This window comes from Choloepus didactylus, assembly GCF_015220235.1.
Source record: "Choloepus didactylus isolate mChoDid1 chromosome 25 unlocalized genomic scaffold, mChoDid1.pri SUPER_25_unloc1, whole genome shotgun sequence".
NCBI classification, from domain to species: domain Eukaryota; kingdom Metazoa; phylum Chordata; class Mammalia; order Pilosa; family Megalonychidae; genus Choloepus; species Choloepus didactylus.
Window position 1 is genome coordinate 2,670,749 of NW_023637606.1, and position 17,066 is coordinate 2,687,814.

Here is a 17,066-nt window from a genome sequence, read left to right on the forward strand (position 1 = left end):
GGTGAGGGGTCCCCTCCGGCCCCCAATTCCGTGTTCCATGTCTTCCAGCTGCGAACGTGAAGGGTATCTGGTGAAAAACAAAAACAAAACCCGATATATGCAATATCTGTCTGTCTGTCCCTGTAGATCTTGCTCATCCTTGGTGGGGGGTGGAGGGGCCCCGGGAGGGAGGCAGGTGGGGACCCTGGGGGGGGAGCGGCAGAGGGAGGCACGCGACTGTCTGATCCTCGATTTTACTGTTTTTCCTTCTTTTTCTTCTTTTTTCAACTCTAATCCCCTTTTGCTTTTCACTCGACCAAAGCTAAGACAAAAGCCTGAGGTTGGGGGTGGCAAGGTGGGGGGCCCCAAGGGGCCGGTGGCTCCAACCTCAGCTGGGGTGGGGCGGAGAGCAACCCCCATCCCACCTTGTCACCCCCAGATCTCCCACCTCCAACCCCCCAGCCTCGCATCCGGGGACACCAGACAGCCCACAGCCTCTGGTTTTGTCTTAAAAGCCAGGCGTGGGCCTTGGATGGCTTTCATCCACCATTGCACACTCACCCCAGTTCCCTTCCAAACGGAGACACCTCCGCGGGGCCCAGGGGACAGAGGGGGGCCCACCAAGGCCCCAGATGGCCGCCAGACGCCCCAAAGAACTGCCCCTGTGCCCCGAGCCTCCAGCCACGTGCGGGGTGGTTTAAAGTGGCCGATGGTGCGTGGTTTTAGCTTCTGGTGCAAACCTTTGTTCCCTGGGGGCGCGGGGGGCAGCCATCCCTGCCAAGACCCCTCCCCAGGGGCTCTGCTAGGTCCCTCCCCTGCCTGTCCAGGGCCCCCCAAATCCCCTGCCTTTCCTCCCCCCCCATCCTGGTTCACTGGGCCCCATCTTTCTCGCACAGAAAGCGGGTCATTTGTTTTTTTCCTGTTTCTCGGAAAAGCTAAAGGGTCCCCATTGGGGCGAAGTCTTAGGCCCCTTGCTGTGGGTGGGGGAAGGTGGAACCCCAATACCCGGCCCCCCTCTGCAGCCCTCAGTTCCTGGAGGGGGTGATGGGGGGCGGGTGGGGTGCTGGATTTTTCTTTTTTTAAAAATCATATGTAAAACTGACATCTTCTCAAAGCCCAGCCCCTGCCAAGGCCACTGTCACCCTCCCACCACTCTCCCCGCCCCCCCACAAGAGGCTGGACCCCTCCGACACCCCATACAGAGCTGCCCTGCTGGCCTTGCCCGTGCTACAGAGAAGAGCAGAGCCCCCCCCCCAAATATATGCACGTGCCCCCATGGCTTTCCGGGGCGGGGGGCACCCACGGACCACAGTGGCGACGGGGCGAGAAGACCCTACCCCGGTTGGGGAGAAAGTGGAATCTGGGGTCTCCTATGCACATGTCAGGAACCTAGGAGCCCCCACCCTGGACTTAGACAATCAGATCCCAAAGGAACCCCAAAAGGGGACTCCCTCAGAGGTGGGGGGTGCCCGCCCTAGACCCCTCTGGCCGCCCCCCGGCTGTCAGGCCGGCTTGGGACTGTGCTGTCCCCCACTAGGTGGGGTCCTGGGCCAGACCCCCCGTCCGTCCCTACAGCAGCCGCCCGCGAGCCCCCCACATGCCTCTTGCAACGGTACTTGGGTCTCCAGCATCGGGCTGCACTAGACTTACGTATATAGGTGTATATATGATTTGGGGATTTTTCTTTTCATAATACAGATTATACAGTGGCTCCTTTTTATTTCGGCTTGGATTCTCTCTCTCCAAGACCCTGATTTTTACTTTCTTTTCTTTATCAGAGGGGGAAGGGGGACGGGATAGGAAACAGGTTCCAGAAACCCAACCCCAAAAACTCCTTCCTCTTTGTCCTCCCATCTCTCTCCCCTTCGGCCCCCGTGGACACTTCTTGCAAGCTCCCCTCCCCACCTCCCATCCATCCCTTAAACATTTCAGGGTGTGCGGGGTCCGAGCTGGCCCCAGAGGCCCCCCCGGGGAGGCCGGGAGGTGCACCCCCAAGCCAAAACCAGCAGGACTTGTCGCCAGTGATACCAAAAAAACAATCTTCCCAAGCAGTGCCTCACATGTCAGCTGATCTGGCTTTGGGGGTCTGCGCACCCCCTCCTCCCTGGGGGCTCCCGAGCCTTGCTCAGACAGTGGGGCGGGAGAGAGGAAACAGGAACTAACGGAGAAGGGCACCCCCAGCCCCACGACCACCTCTCCCCTCCTGGCTGTGATCCCCCAAAGCCCACTCTGAGAATCCTTCAGCACCCCGTCCCCCCATCCTGGGTCCCGGCTAGGCCCCCGGAAACCAAAGCCCCTTCGTGTCCAGGAGCCCCAGCCCCGACCCCCCCAGCTTCCCGCCCTCCCACCCCCAGGCCCCCCGAAGGACAAGCAGACGGGGCAGGGGGCACGGCGGGGAGGAGATGGGGGGAAACACGGTTTCCTCTCTGGAATTATCTTTTCCTTTTTCTTGTTTTCTTTTTAACTTGATGATGTTGCTCTTTCCCGCCAGGATTTTTTCTTTTCTTGTCTTTTCTTTTGAGAGATATTTCCCGTTTTGTATTTTACCGATATTACCAGGTTAGTTTACTCCGTCTCGCGCTCTCCGCTTGCCGCACGCACACACGTACACACACACAGATGCACACACACGCACCGGGGTTCACGGACCCACGCGGGGACAGACAAGCCCCCGGCCGGGTCTGCCACCCTCCTCCGCCCCGGGGGGACGAGGGGATCCCGGGGAGACCCGGCCCTGCTCCCGCCCCGGCCCTTCCCGCCATACTCAGCTCATAACCTTGCGTGTCACAGCCCTGTCGGTTTCCACAGATGCGCCTGCCTACGTACCATTTTCAGAACGTGACTCGCTGTTATTTTGTTTGTTTTCCTATGCAAAAGAAAAAAAAAAAAGAGAGAAAAAAGGGGGGTTCCATAAAAGATTCAATAAAAGGCAAAAAAAAAAAAAAAGGTAAAGAAAAAATGTATAAAAATTAAACAAGCTGTGCTTCGACTCTTGCCGGCTGTCCTGGTTGTCCTTTCTGCGTTCACGTTGAGCCGCTCCAGGCTCTGTGCCCCGGGGAGGATTGGGGGGCGGGGAGGTGGCGCCCACACGCCGAGTGACACCTTTAGAGGGGACGCTGGGCGATGTCTGGGGACACTTGTGGTTGTCACGATTCCGGAGAGGAGAAGGGGGCTCCTGGCATTGAGTGGGGGGAGCCCGGGGGGGCTGCTCAGCACCCCATGGTGCCCGGGACGCCCCCACCCCAGAGAACGGTCGGCTGCGATGCCAGCCTTGTGCAGAGGGAAACCTGCCTTAGGTGGCGACTTGGGGTGAGCTGCTGGCCCCGGCCACTTCCTCCTTCCTGGGACCGGCCGTCTCCCACCTCCAGGCCCTGCTCCACCTGCACCGAGCCTCTGATCCCGCGCCAACATGCTCCTCCTCCAGGAAGCCCTCCAGTCGCACATCGCGCATCTCCTCACCCCCCGCTCGGGGTCCCACCTTGGAGCTCCCAGGGCATCCTTTCAGCAGATTCAACGGGCACCCATGGGGCACCTGTGTGTGCCGGGCAGAGGGAATTCCGGCTCCTCCTGGCTCTAAGAACAGAGCCTGGTACACAGTAGGCATTCCATAAATGCAGACTGCCTTCCCTCCCCGTTCCCACCCAGCACATTCCCAGTCATTCAGCAAAGAGTCCCCGAGCGTCTACTGAGCACCAAGCGCTGCTCCGGACGCCGGGGACACGGCAGGGAAAATACCCAAAACGACCCACCTTCCTGGAGCTCGGGTTCCAATTTGGGAAGGGGGTCGGCAAGGACTGGGAATAAGGGAAATTCATCAGAGGAGGTTAAGAGCTGCGGAGACAAAGGAGGGGAAGAAAGGGATACAGGGGTGGGGTGACCTTTAAACAGACACCTCAGCGAAGGGATTGAACAAGCCCCTTGCAAATGTGGGGGGAGAGCTCTCCAGGCCGAGGGAACAGCCCGTGCGAAGGCCCTGGGGCAGGCCCGGGCCTGGGGTGCTGGAGGAGCAGCGAGGGGGAGAGTGGGAGGAGGGGAGGGCAGGGAGGGGACGGGGCAGGGCGTGCAGGGCCTGGTGGGCCGCGGGGAGGACTTGGGCTTTTTCCCCCGAGGAAGGTGGGAGCCATGGAGGGTTGAAGGCAGAGGAGGGATGGGCTCTGACTTGATTCAAACTCCCCCTCCTCCAGGAAGCCTTCCCTGCCTGCCCAGCAAAGTCCTTGCTTGCTGCCCAAGCACCCCCAGCCCTCAATCCCTCCTTCCTGGCCCTGACTGCTCCGAACTGGGACTGTCCATGTCTGGCTCTCTCTCCCCAGGCCTGGGGGTGCCCCAAAGGCCGGGGTTGGGGAGTGGGGAGGCTGTGCAGCAGGGGAGCACCATGAGGTGCTGGGACCAAGGTACTGAACCAACCACCCCATTCCGAGACATCTCTCCCCCTTCCCAGGAGACCCCAGGGTGGGCTGGCCGGCCTCTGGGATCCTGGAGACTGCAGCCCACACACACCCAGAGGCCCAGACGCACAAGTACAAAGAGCCACATGCTGCACAGGCTCCCGCCAGCCACCACCAAGCAGAGGGGGCAACTGAGGCACGGAGAGGGGCCTCAGGCGCGATGGGGACCCAGGCACCCTGCGTCCGCACTGGCAGGGGGCTGCACGACCCCACAGCGCCACCTGGTGACGGGCACGGAAGACGACACACCCTCTCCAGGGGCGGGGGTGGGGGGACCCGGGCCCCCCATGTCCCCAGCCCCTCCCCCTCCCCACCCCCAACCTACGTGGGCGACTCCGCCCTTGACAGGGAAGTTCTGGCGCCCCCTTGTGGATGGACCCGGCAGGACACTGATCCGCAGGCACCCACCACCCACCGGGGTCCAGACCCTGACGAGGCCGGAAAGGGGGTCACTGGCCAGCAGGAGCTGCTTCTGTGGGGTCGCGGCTCAGCCCAGCGTCGGGACTCAGCGGGGATCGGGGTATCAGCCCAGGGTCAGGCCTCAGTGGGAGTCAGGGGCTCAGACCCAGGTTGGGGCTCAGGGGGCGAGGTGGGGGTTGGAGGGTGTCAGAAGCTCCCCTGGAGATCGAGGCTCAGCAGGGATTGGGGCTCAGCTGGGATCCGGGATCAGTCTACCCTTTGATCTCAAGGAAAGGCTCAGTGTTCTCCAGCCATTGGCCTCTGGGGTGAAGCAATTTTTGGCTTTGGGGAGCTGTTCCAGCTTTGCAGGCTATTTGCCATCCCTGCCCCCACTAAATGACTGTAAAGGGGGGCAGGCTTGTACAGCCCCAAGCACCCCCTAAACATTTCCAAACACCCCCTGGTGGGGAAGTCCGCCCCCCTGAGAAAAGGGAGGTCCCAGCAGGCCATCCTCCCCCTCGTGCCCCTCAGTGACCCCCCGCCTCTCCAGATCTTGCACAAAGACACACTCTCCAGCCTTCGAATCCCCCAAGTCTGAGGAGGGGGAGGGAGTTTCATTCGCCACCCCCCCATCTTCCCCATTTCCGCAGGAGGGTCAACGTTTATTAGATGCCTTCTGGATACCGGATCCGGAGCACGTTATTTCATTCACTTCTGACGACAATGTTATGTAGTGTCTAGTTATTATCCCCTTTGGATACAGCAGGAAACCGAGGCACAGAGAGGTTAAGTAACTTGCCTGAGGTCACAGAGTGAGGGAGTTGGAACTTCAACTTCTCCCTGGAGCCACTACCAGGAGTTCAGGACAGAAAGAGGGGGTACCTCCACCCCCACCCCAAAAGCCCCTCCCCTGGGAGATGCAGCTTCCACCAACAGCACCCCAAAACTCAGCACACAGAGGGGCAGGGCCCAGATCTCCAGGGAGCCGACTCAAACACCACATTCAGAAGCAGCGAAAGCCAGATCGCCGTGGGAGGGCTGACCCGGTCTGGGATTCTGGGGAGCCTGGCAAATCATGTGCACCCCCAAAAGCTGCTGCCTGGCAGTGGAAGGGGAGCCTGGGCTGGATGTGCTGGGAGCTCCCCCCCACCCCATGCCCCAGAGATGCACAGCCAAGGCTGGGGGGAGGGTCTGGGAGCCCCTATTCCAAATGACCCCTTTGAAATCATCAAAACAGGGTCTCCAGTGTTCTAGGAAGGGGGTGGGGTGGGGAGGGGGCGGAGGGGGTGAGCTCCTTGCCAGGGCACCCTCCAAGCATGAGAAGCATCTGCAGGTGGGGACCAAGCTTGGGAAGAGGGGGTGCACAAAGACCACATAATGCCCCAAGATGTGGGGTGGGACTGCATTTAGGGTCACTTTACCCTGAATCCCAAAAGGAATCTTTTCACTGGATCCAGGACCAGGGCCATTGCTTATAGGGTGTGAAAGGGGCATCTCTGGGGGACTGCCTGGAGAAGGCGGGCGGGGAGCCTTCACATGGGGGTACTGTCTGTTCTTTCCAGGTTTGGGAGCCCCTCTTTCTCCTCCAGCTCCAGCCCCAGGTTGCCTTCTCCTTCTTTCTCCTTTTCCACAGTCTCCTCGTTCTTCTCTTCATTGCTGCAGAGACAGGAAGGCCCCAGATAAAAACCATCTGATATTCCACGAGTGAGTTCTTACAACGTCCCAGGGACTCTTACATTTCCCACAGAAACCCTGTGCCCTGTGCCCATGCTGGTCCCACCTCACAGAAGAGGGAACTCGGATAGGTCGAGACATGGACCCCAAGTTGAACTTGAACTAAGTGCTGGAGCAAGACCCCGTCCTTCACCCCTAGTCTCTCCAGCTCCCAGGACTTCAAAACTGTGGGTGAGTGAAGCACAGAGAGAAGGTAAGTGGACAGATCGCGGGTTTGATGGGGTCGTGGGCGGATGTGTGGATGGGGGATGGGAAAGTGGACGGATGGGGGGTGTGGATGGATGGATAAATGGATGGTAAAGAATTGACGGATCCCATTTGTAAGACCTGTTGGATATGGGATTCCCTGTGAAGAAGTCACCGCGGGTGGTGCAGGAGGGAAGTGAGCGAGGCTCTGGGAGGCGCCTGGCAATTCTGAATCAAAGGAGAATTGCCCCCTGGTCCCCTCCTGCCACCTCCTCTCCGCCCCCTGGGATGGGCTCAGGAAACTCCCGCAGGAGGGAAGGGGCTCAGAAAGGAGGGGGAGGGTCTCAGGGAGGAGAGGGGCTCGCTTGGATTGGGGGGGGCTAGGAAAGGGAAGGAGCACTTAGAGAGCTAAGGGGGCTCAGCCAGGGGAGGGGCTCAGGCAGGGAGGGGCTTAGGCAGGGGAGGACTCAGTCTGGGAAGGGGCTTAGACAGGGGAGGGGCTCAGACGTGGGCGGGGCTCAAACAAGGGCGGGGCTCGCTCTGAGAGGGGAGGGGCTAAGAGAGGGAAGATGCTCTCAGGGAAGAGGGCTCAGACAGGGGAGGGGCTTAATGGGGCAGGCAGGGGAGGAGCTCCCACGGGGGAGGGGCTTAGACAGGGGTGTGGCCCAGCCAGGGGAGGGGCTTAGACGTGGACTGGGCTCATACAAGGGCGGGGGCTTGGGCAGGGGCGGGGCAGAAAGGGGAGGGGCTTAATGGGACTGTCAGGGGAGGAGCTCCCACGGGGGTGGCTTGGACGGGGGAGGAGCTTAGACAGGAGGGGCTAGGGCAGGGGCGGGGCACAGAAAGGGGAGAGGCTTAATGGAACTGTCAGGGGAGGAGTTCCCACAAGGAGGGGCTTGGCAAGGGAGGAGCTTAGACAGAGGAGGGGCTAGGGCAGGGGCGGGGCTCGCTCTGAGAAGGGAGGGGCTGAGAGAGGGAAGATGCTCTCTCAGGGAAGGGAGCACAGACGGGGAGGGGCTTAGACAAGGGAGGGGCTATTCAGGGGCGGGTCCAGACAGAGAGACGGGCTCAGACGGGGGAGGGGTCTTGGACGGGGGCGGGGCCCACCTGTCGCCGGACTCCCTGCACCAGGCGGCGTAGACCAGGGTGAGGACAAAGAGGAGGAAGAGGCAGGCCACAGCGGCCCCCAGCCCCACCAGCCACGGCTTCCTCTCGGCCACTGCAGGCGGGAGCAGGGCCGAGTCAGGGCTCAGGGGGTCCCCTCTACCCGGCCCGCTCGCCTCCCCCGCCCGCCCGGAGCCCCGGCCTCACGGGACTGGGCCTGAGCCGGCCGCAGGAGCAGAGCTGCCAGGAGGGGGAGGCAGCCGGGGGTCTTCCGGGGTCCGTCCATCCTGGGCCGTCTGCCCTAGCCCCCGTCCCGCAGGCTCTGGGATGCACCCTGGCCCCGAGGAGGAAGTGGCACGCCCAGGGTACCCCAGGGAAGGGTGTGGCCGGTGCTGCAGGAAGTGGGGGGTAGGGACCTCTTCCTGGGTTCCAGGTAACCAGCATCAGAGGGCCCGGTCTCCCTGAGACCCTCTCACTCCTCAGGGCCACAGGCAGGGGGGTCCCCAAGCCCCGGAGAGAATGAGGCTCAAGGAAGGTGGGACACTCCTTTCTGGGGCACCCATAAGCTTGAAGCCCCAGTGCTTCCGTCGAGCCTCCCGTGTTGATTTTGGGTGGCCGGAACTCTTGTCCGCACATTGCAAACGAGCCACCAACTCGTGGCTCAAGAGAAGTGGGGACACCTACCCAGGGCCACACAGCATTGCAGAGGAACTAAGCTCTCGGGCTCCCAGTTGCTAACCACGGCCAGGAAAGAACACCCTCCTCCCCATCTCCCCCAACTTGGGGTCCAGTCCCAGCTCTGCCAACAGGGTCCGCGAGACCTGATCTAGTGAATCCCCCGTCTGTCAACTGCAGTGTTTTGGGATTCAGTCAGTGGTTTGGGTGACAGAAAGGATAAAGATACTAGACGCTCGGTGGGGGCATCTATTGGGACCATTACGGTAATTTATTAATTTTATGGTTTTCCGCCCCCTGGCGGGCGATCCTGGAAATGTTGGGACGGAGGCGCTCTGTCTTGGGGGGGTGCAGCTTCCGGTCCCAGAACGGAGCCCCCAATTCCAGCCTTTATCTAAGCTGATGGCGAGGGCAAGGTTCAGGGTCCAGCAAAAGTGAGGAGAAGAGGGGAGGCAAGTGCCGGGCCCCTCCCCAGATATCACAGGGCTCTAGGGCACTTCTGTTTCCAGATATAGAGTCACGTGCCCCAAAACACAGGGGGAGGGGGCAAGGATTTCCTAGGAGACGGAGCTTGGGGCTCAAAGTCCAGGGGCGTTGGACTTGGGGCAGCAAAAACAAGATTGCAGGGAGAGGGGTCAGTCTGCTTGGGGCACCCGGGCACCTTGGGGTGTGATTTGCCCACCTGCCCAAGCAGTGCTCCTGCACCCCAAAGGCAGCCTCCCCCAGGGGGGAGATCAGTCCCAGGAGCCCCCAGAAGGGCTCTTACCTATTCTTTAATTCAGAGGCAGCACCGAGCGGATGTTGGTCCTGAGGCTGCCTGGGAGGGAGGAGTTTCTAGCGCCTTGGGGGAAACCAAAGGCCGATAGATATCAGGCGGAGGGAAAAGAAATCAGGTGGCGGGGGAAAGAAATCAAGCAGCGGGGAAAAGAAATCAGGTGGCCGGGAAAGTGGGAGGAGCCATGAGATTGGGGGGGGTTCCTTGTGCAGGGGCACTCTTCAAGGGCAAGAATCATCAAGGGGACCAAGGTGAGAACAAGTTCCGGAAGGTGGTGGGTAAAGACGCCATGGAATGCCCAAAGATCCCTCCGTGAGGGACGCGGGGCCATTCCTGAGCCATCTTCCTCTGGGGACGCAGTGGAATCACTTTGCTGGCCTCTGGTCCAGGTCCTAGGGCATGGAAGGGCTGTAGGGACATCCCTGGGGGGCTGCCTGGAGGAGGCGGCAGGGAGGTTTCACATGGCCGTGTTCTTTCTTTCTCCGTCGTCCAGCTCTAGCCCCAAGTTGTTCCTTCCTTCCTTCTTTGTCTTTTTCTCTCTTTTTTTCTCTTTTTCCTTTTTCCTCTCATCTTCATTACTGTAGGGATAGAAAGGCCCTGGATCATATGAAGAAACGGAGTCATTCCCGTTTCCTGGGCATTTCCTATACCAGGCCTGGTGATGAGCATTTTACAAACAGTCTCCTGCTTCCTCCTCCAAAAAGCCCTCCAGGGGCAGCCTCGTGGTTTCCATTTCACAAAGGCCCGAAACAGGCTCAGATGATTCATCTGGAGAATTATGTGGGTAGATGGATGGGTGGGTGGGCGAGTAGGTGGGAGGATGGAGGGAGAGAGGGATGGAAGGATGGGTGGATGGATGGATGGGTAGATAAGTACTTAGGTGAATGGATGGTTGCATGGAAAGAAATACAGATGAATAAATAGATAGATGAGTAGAGGAACTGGAGGAGGGAGAGAATGAGGGATCATGAATGGGTGGATGGAGGATGGGTGGATGGATAGATGGTAGGTGGATTGATGGTTGGATGGTTGGAGGGAGAATGATGGTTTGAGGGATGGATGGATGGATGGATGGATGGATGGTGGGACTGAAGGATGGATGGATGGATGGGCAGATGGATGGATGGATGGATGAATGGATGGATAGATGGATGGTGGGACTGAAGGATAGATGGATGGATGGATGGGCAGATGGATGGAAGAATGGAAGGATGGAAGGATGGATGGGTAGATGGATGGATAGATGAATGGAAGACTGGTGGATAGAGGGATGGATGGATGGATGGATGAGTGGATGGATGGATGGATGGATGGAAGGATGGATGGATAGACAGATGGATGGAAGGATGGAAGGATGGATGGGCAGATGGATGGATGGATATATAGAGGAATGGATGGATGGGTAGATGGATGGATGGATATATAGAGGAATGGATGGATGGGTAGATGGATGGATGGACGGATGGATGGATGGTGGGACTGAAGGATAGATGGACGGATGGATGGGCAGATGGATGGAAGGATATATAGAGGAATGGAAGGATGGGTAGATGGATGGATGGATGGATGGATGGATGGATGGACAGATGGATGGAAGGATGGAAGGATGGATGGGCAGATGGATGGGTAGATGGATGGATGGATGAATGGACTGATGATGGATGGATAGATGAATGGAAGAGTGGTGGATAGAGGGATGGATGGATGGATGGATGGATGGCGGCAGTGAAGGACAGAGGCAGTCGGGTCCTCTGGGGGCTGCCCACACCAAGTCACACGCTTGTACACAGACACCTGCACACCCCCAGGCCACCATCTTGTCTGACAGATACTGAGATACAGGGAACAGTGTTCCAGCAGAGGGAACAGCAAGTGCAAAGGCCCTGAGGTGGAGAGGTGTGTCGGTCACCTGTGCACCCCTGTCCCCCTCCGAGGGGGGGGCTCACACGCCTACCCTGTACACTCGACACCCGCTCCCAGGGCCGTACCTCAGGTCCACATCCTGGTACAGGTGAGTATCCATTTGCAACACGGCCTCCTTGTCCATGTCTCTGCAGGGCGGGAGACAGAGGAAGTGGGCTGCATGGCTGCAGGGGAGGGGTTGGGGGGAGGCAGGTGCAAGCCCAGAGCCCCGACAGTGGGGTGGGGGTCCCAGGAGGAGCACGGAAATGGGGAGATCTCCAGCTGTCAGAGCAGAGAGGCTCAGAAAGCGGGGTTGGGGGGCGGGCCAGCATTTTGGGCAGAGCCGGACTTGAGACCCCAAGGGAGTGGGGGTGGAGGCCAGGGACAGCTGGGGGCTGGGGGCTGGGGTGGGGGCACCCACCTCTCTTTGGAGCACCAGATGCGGTTAGCCAGCATGAGAACGAAGACAATGAATAAGAAACCCACGACGGCGGCCAGGCCCACCAGCCAGGGCTTCAGATGCTGCCCAGAGGCTGTCGGGAGGTGGGGGGGAACACAGGACTCAGAGATGGGGAAGGGGAGCTGGGGGGGGTATGCTCAGACACAGGGGCTCTTGGGAATGGGGTGAGCTTCAGAGATGGGGCTTTAGACAGAGGAGGGGGGCAGGAGGGCTCAGAGAGGGGGTCCTGGGAGATAGGGAGTGGGCTCAGAGACAAGGGGACAGCTGGGGGGGGGAGATCTAGAGGGAATTTGGGGGCCGGGAGGGGGCTCCAAGAGAGGTCTGACCCCAACCGCTCCTCTATTTCCCATCCCCCTTGGAGGAGGCCTTGGTTTCTCATCCTGGGAAATGGGGAGATGGCAAATCCCAGTCTCCCCCCACCGCCACCACCCCTGTCCCCTGCCCCGGGGGTCACTGCCTTACCCTCCTGGGCGTCCACGGGCAACAGGAGCAGGGCACCCAGGGCGAGAAGGACCTGCAGCGTCTCCATGGCCATCAGACGAGTGAGCTCAGCGTCCCAGGCCTGGGTGTGGGCAAGGCCGGGCCCAGCCCCCCGATAAGGCAGTGGGCGGGGTCTGGGGACTGGGGCAGGTGACCCCTGAAACCTGGAGGGCACCCCTCCCTCCCCTGCCGCTTTGAAGAGCAGACTGGACTTGGTGTAACAATTAACCCGGGGCCCGCCAGCCCTCCCCGCCGCTCCCCACGCCGTCCCTGCTCCCCCAAACCTCCTGTGCCAGGTGTGGGGATCAACAGACACAACCGGAACATAATAATAATGCATTGTGGCAAGGGGCTCCACACTCAGCCCTTGGGGGGCCTTGCAGCTCCTCCCCTGGCACCCCAAGGGGTTTTGCCAGGGACTCCCGGGAACCCAGGAGGTGCTGAAGGTGAAGCTGGATTCGAACCCGGGTCCGGCCGTCTCCCTGCCTCCCCCAGGCTCCCTGACCCCTGGGGACCCACCCCCTAACCCCTGGCGCCTGGGGGAGCACAAGGGACAGGAAGGGGTTTGCTAACCTTCCAACCCAGGGGCTCCTGGGTGGCCGGAGAAGTGGGGGCGCCCCTGCGGCCGCTGACCCAGGCCCTTCCAGCCTTGGACCTCGGTCCCCGGTGATTAGATAGCGGGTGGGGGGGCCCTGGTCTGGCCAAGGGGGACCCCACCCTCCAGCTGCCACGGGAGCAGCCCTGGCGCAGGCATGTGCACGGAACAAGGCCTTTGGGGGGTGGGAAGGGTGTCTTTATGCAGCACCTGCTGTATACCTGGCGCCTCCTCCCTCGCAGGCCTGAGGACAAGGTGTTTTGTGCAGAGAAGCCACCAGCAGGGCGAGGACGGAGAGCAGGTGCTGCGGCCGCTTGGACCAGCCAGACATGCATATATTAAGCACCTACGGTATGCCCCACTCCGGGCAAGCTCAGAAGGGGAGGAAGCCTGACGCTGTTTTGGGGTGTTCTCGTTGGGAAGTCGGGACCCCCGGGGACAAACTGATCCAGCCACCGGGCAGCAGAGCCACAAATGAGGTGGGAGGTGGGGAGGGAGCTGGTGAAGAAGATGCAGATGGGGGGTGGGGGGGAGCTGGGGGAGCGGGACCCCGCCTCGGAGCGTCCCTTTGCCAAAGTAAGGCACTCAATAGGGTCTTTACGTGAAGTCAGGTCATGTAACTGCTCTGTGCCTCGGTTTCCCCATCTGTTAGATGGGGGTGCTAAGTCCTGCCTCGGACATGGAATGGGCCTCCCCCGGTACAGTGGCAGGCCCAGACTAAAAATTTTTACAGCGTTTTTGGTTTACAAATGGCCGGCAGCTCGGCTGAGGCTGTGCGGAGTTAGGTTCCGGAAAGGAGAGGGACGCGGAAGGATGGAAATGACCAGTGACAGGCCAACAGCAGCTGCCACCAGAGAAAGAGGACACTTCTCCATCACGCCAGGGCTCTGGCCTGTGTTAAATTCCACCCAGGGAGCTGGAACCCGGGCCGGAGCCGAGGACACGGGCCGGCTCAGTCCAACTCCCAGAAGGTTTTCTGAACCGGTGAGTCCTGGAAGGTGATGGAGAGCCGGTGGGGGGCCTGGGTGGGAGGGTCCGTGGGGGCCCCCTGGCCACCCCCGCCGGCCTCCTCGTCGCCCCTCCAGTCCAGCGCCAGCTGCACGTCCAGGTCTCCCAGCTCCCGGGGTGCGTCCTCCTGTCCCGGCTTCGGCCCAAAGGCCCAGTCTGCAAATAGCGGGGACTGGTGAGGGCCCCCCCCAGGCCCCGGCCACCCTCGGCCCCATCCCTGGCCCCAAAGAGGCCCCCGATCTCTCGAGTGCCCCCCGGGACTTATCATGGCTCACCGGCCAGGTCGTGGACGAGGTCCTTGATGAGGTGGCCAACGATGGCGTAGGCCACGGCCACCACGAGGAGCGCGGCCAGCAGCAGGTACAGCGCGTACCTGGGCAGGCGGACGGCGTCCAGTGGCGGCGGGCGGTACTCCAGGTAAGGTGGTTGCGCCGGGCTCCAGCCCTCGGCCCCGTCCTCGCCCGCCAACCCCGGCATTGCGGCTGCTGGTGCGGGAGAGGCCCCGGGGTGACCCCCGCAGCGGAAGGATTAAGGGGCATCGGGCTAAGAGGATTGGGGAGCCCCCCACCCCTGGCCACCATCTGCCGGGATTAGCTGCATCCCAAATCGCTTCCGCCCGTGGCTCCCCCTCTCTCGCTCCGTCCATCCCTGACCCCGCAGGTCAGCTCCATCTTTGCACCTGCTGATTGCTCTGCCGAGAATGCCCTGCACCCCCAAACGTCACGGGGCTGGTTCCCTGGCTTCATTCATTCATCTAATATTTGTCAGGCCCCCCAAGGTGGGTGGGGACACAGATGGGAACAAGACAGAACCAAGACTCTGTCCCCGCAGAGAGGACCTGGAAGGCGAGATGATGCTAGGAAACAAACAGCTCCTTGCAATAAATGATACAGGTTAGACAGTGAAAAGGGTTATGGGGGACAAAGGGGAGTTGTTACAGTATAAATTAGGGAGCCAGGGTGTGGCAGAGACGGTGATGTTTCAGCAGACTTGGGGGAAGGAGGGAAGCAGCCATGAAAAGTTCTACAGGGAGAGTGTTCCAAGCAGCGGTAACCGCCTGTGCAAAGGTCCTGAGGCAGGACGGGGACTGGCAAGTTGCAGGAGCAGTGAGGAGGCCCATGGGGCTGGAGCAGAGAGAGCGAGGGGAAGAGTAGAAGGAGGGGAGGGCAGGGAGGGGATGGGGCAGGGTGTGCAGGGCCTGGTGGGCCGCGGGGAGGACTTGGGCTTTTACCCCAAGGAAGGTGGGAGCCATGGAGGGTTGTAGGCAGAGGAGGCACAGACCCTGACTCGGTGCTCACGGGCGCCCTCTGGTGGCCACAGGGAGGACAGCCAGCAGGGGCGGAAACCCGGGAACAGCGTGGAGGTGACCACCCTGGACCAGGCGGAGGAGAGGACAGGGGAGAAGTGGGCAGATTTGGGGTGCACTTTAAATTGTCTGGACCCCAATGTCTTTGGACATTGGAATGATGGCGTTTCCATTTCTGAGATGGAAAGAGGGGGTAGGGACAGCACACTTACTAAGTGGAGATGTCAAGGGGCAGGTGGACCCCGAGTCTGGGGCTCAGGGTGGGGGGCCCCAGGGCCACGTGGGGACGGTGCTCCCAGGAGGAAGTTGTGGGGTCAGATGCTGCTGACGGGTGGGGGTGGGGACTGAGAAGAAACCACTGGTTTTGGACACTGGGAGGCCACGTGTCACATGGACATTGGAAGCTTCTAGAGACAGGAGGGACAAAGCCTAGTTGGAGCAGGTTGAGGAAAAAAAGAGAGAGAAGTGGACGTTGGTGAGTCACAAACAGATACTTGTACACAAATGTTCAATGCAGCTTCATTCACAACAAGCCAAAAGGCTGAAGCAACCCGAGTGTCCGTCAACAGATTCCCCCAATGGAATATTATCCGATCAGAAGAAAAAGCCAAGTTCTGAGACAGGTCACCTTGAAAATGTGCTACTCGGTGAAAGAAGCCAGACACATAAGGACAAAAAATGTATGACGTCACTTAGATGACTGGAAATGGCACATTTGCAGAGATAGAAAGTAGATTAGCGGTGAAAGGGGGAGGGGGAGGTAGGGAGAGGGGAAGGGGGTGTATTTGTAAAAATTAAAAATGTAATAGTAAAATAAATGGAAGCTGGTGAGATGTGACAGCTCTTCTGAGAGGTTTTGCTGTGAAAAGTAGGAAAAAAAAAATGGGGTGAGAGATAAATGAGATGTGGGGTCGAGGAGGTTTTCTTTCCTTGTTTTTAAGAAATGACAGCCCATCTGTGCGGATGGGTAACGAGGGGAAAAAAGCCATGGCGTGAGGGGACAGAAAACATGGCGGGAACCCTGAGCTGGCAAGAGTTCCACCTGGCCACTAGCTATCAGGTTCTGAGGGTGCTCAAGCAGCTTTGTGGAGACGTCCCCATGGTGGGGACCCCAAGGCCTCCAGCCCACAGCCATGGGAGTGGACTTGGAAGCAGCCCCAGCCCCGGACGAACTTTCAGATGACACAGCCGCCACCGACGGTTTGACAGCGACCAAGCCAGGACCATCCAGCCAAGCCGATCCCAGGTTCCTGACCCCCAAAACTGTGTGAGATTAGAGTCTGTTGTTTGAAGCTGCTACATTTGGGCTAGTTTGTTACACAGCAATAGCTAACCAATACAGGGGTCTTTGCTAAGAGCATGCACAGTTCCTCCACAGTGGCAGGAGAGAAGGCAGAATGTCTGGCACAGGTACAGGAAGGTGGGTGCACGTGGAAGTCCTAACTGCCCTGATTTTCTCCCTGAAGTAGGAAGCAAAGTGATCAGCTGAGATTAAGGATGACAGGGCATCGGAGGTTTACAAGAGATGCGACTGATTGCTTCCGAGAGGTGGAGGGATGGACCACGGAAACATAGTGTGCCGGTTTGGATGTATTATGTCCCCCAAAATGCCATGTTCTGTAACGCAATCTGTGGGGCAGACGTATTAGTGTTGATTAGGTTGGAATCTTTGGATTAGGTTGTTTCCATGGAGATGTGACCCACCCAACGGTGGGTAATACCTTTTGATTAGATTATTTCCATGGAGGTGTAGACTCGCCCATTCAACGTGGATCTTGATTAGTTTACCTGAGCCCTATAAAAGCTCAGACAGGAGCTCAGTGCTGCAGCCAAGAAAGACATTTTGGCGACGGCCACTGAAAGTAGACTTTTGCTAGTCCAGAGTTTACCTGGAAGAAACTAAGAGAACACCCCCAGATGCCTAGAGAGAAACGTCCTGGGAGAAAGCCATTTTGAAACGCAACCTGGAAGCAAGCAGACACCAGCCACATGCCTTCTGAGCTCACAGAGGTTTTCTG

At 59.5% G+C, this 17,066-nt stretch overlaps 2 protein-coding genes and 1 long non-coding RNA gene across 3 annotated transcripts; 1 reads left to right on the forward strand and 2 right to left on the reverse strand.

Annotated features, from left to right (window-relative positions):
• Positions 1-5,374: 5,374 nt before the first annotated feature.
• Positions 5,375-8,185, reverse strand: LOC119525469 (small integral membrane protein 24-like). Its single transcript, XM_037824253.1, has 3 exons — positions 8,055-8,185; positions 7,851-7,962; positions 5,375-6,479 (listed from the first exon to the last, which is right to left on the reverse strand). The coding sequence occupies exons 1-3, from the start codon at positions 8,131-8,133 to the stop codon at positions 6,356-6,358; spliced, it is 315 nt and encodes a 104-aa protein (XP_037680181.1). The 5' UTR covers positions 8,134-8,185; the 3' UTR covers positions 5,375-6,355.
• Positions 8,186-8,772: 587 nt separating this feature from the next.
• On the reverse strand, positions 8,773-12,262 carry LOC119525468 (small integral membrane protein 24-like). Its single transcript, XM_037824252.1, has 4 exons — positions 12,122-12,262; positions 11,621-11,732; positions 11,286-11,348; positions 8,773-9,875 (listed from the first exon to the last, which is right to left on the reverse strand). The coding sequence occupies exons 1-4, from the start codon at positions 12,192-12,194 to the stop codon at positions 9,755-9,757; spliced, it is 369 nt and encodes a 122-aa protein (XP_037680180.1). The 5' UTR covers positions 12,195-12,262; the 3' UTR covers positions 8,773-9,754.
• Positions 9,476-15,800, forward strand: LOC119525470. The gene is made up of 7 exons (XR_005214966.1): positions 9,476-10,077; positions 11,088-11,308; positions 12,977-13,085; positions 13,495-13,718; positions 14,025-14,159; positions 14,403-14,635; positions 15,566-15,800. It is a non-coding gene; the product is annotated as an uncharacterized LOC119525470 (long non-coding RNA).
• The last annotated feature ends 1,266 nt before the right edge of the window (positions 15,801-17,066 follow it).

Coding starts and splice junctions, on each gene's coding strand:
- LOC119525469 (XM_037824253.1), bottom strand. CDS start 8,133: ATGGACGGACCCCGGAAGACCCCCGGCTGCCTCCCCCTCCTGGCAGCT. Junction 7,963..8,054: donor GCCGGCTCAGGCCCAGTCCC/GTGAGGCCGGGG, acceptor TCCCGCCTGCAG/TGGCCGAGAGGAAGCCGTGG. Junction 6,480..7,850: donor TGCAGGGAGTCCGGCGACAG/GTGGGCCCCGCC, acceptor CTGTCTCTGCAG/CAATGAAGAGAAGAACGAGG.
- LOC119525468 (XM_037824252.1), bottom strand. CDS start 12,194: ATGGCCATGGAGACGCTGCAGGTCCTTCTCGCCCTGGGTGCCCTGCTC. Junction 11,733..12,121: donor GCCCGTGGACGCCCAGGAGG/GTAAGGCAGTGA, acceptor ACCTCCCGACAG/CCTCTGGGCAGCATCTGAAG. Junction 9,876..11,285: donor TACCAGGATGTGGACCTGAG/GTACGGCCCTGG, acceptor CTATCCCTACAG/TAATGAAGATGAGAGGAAAA.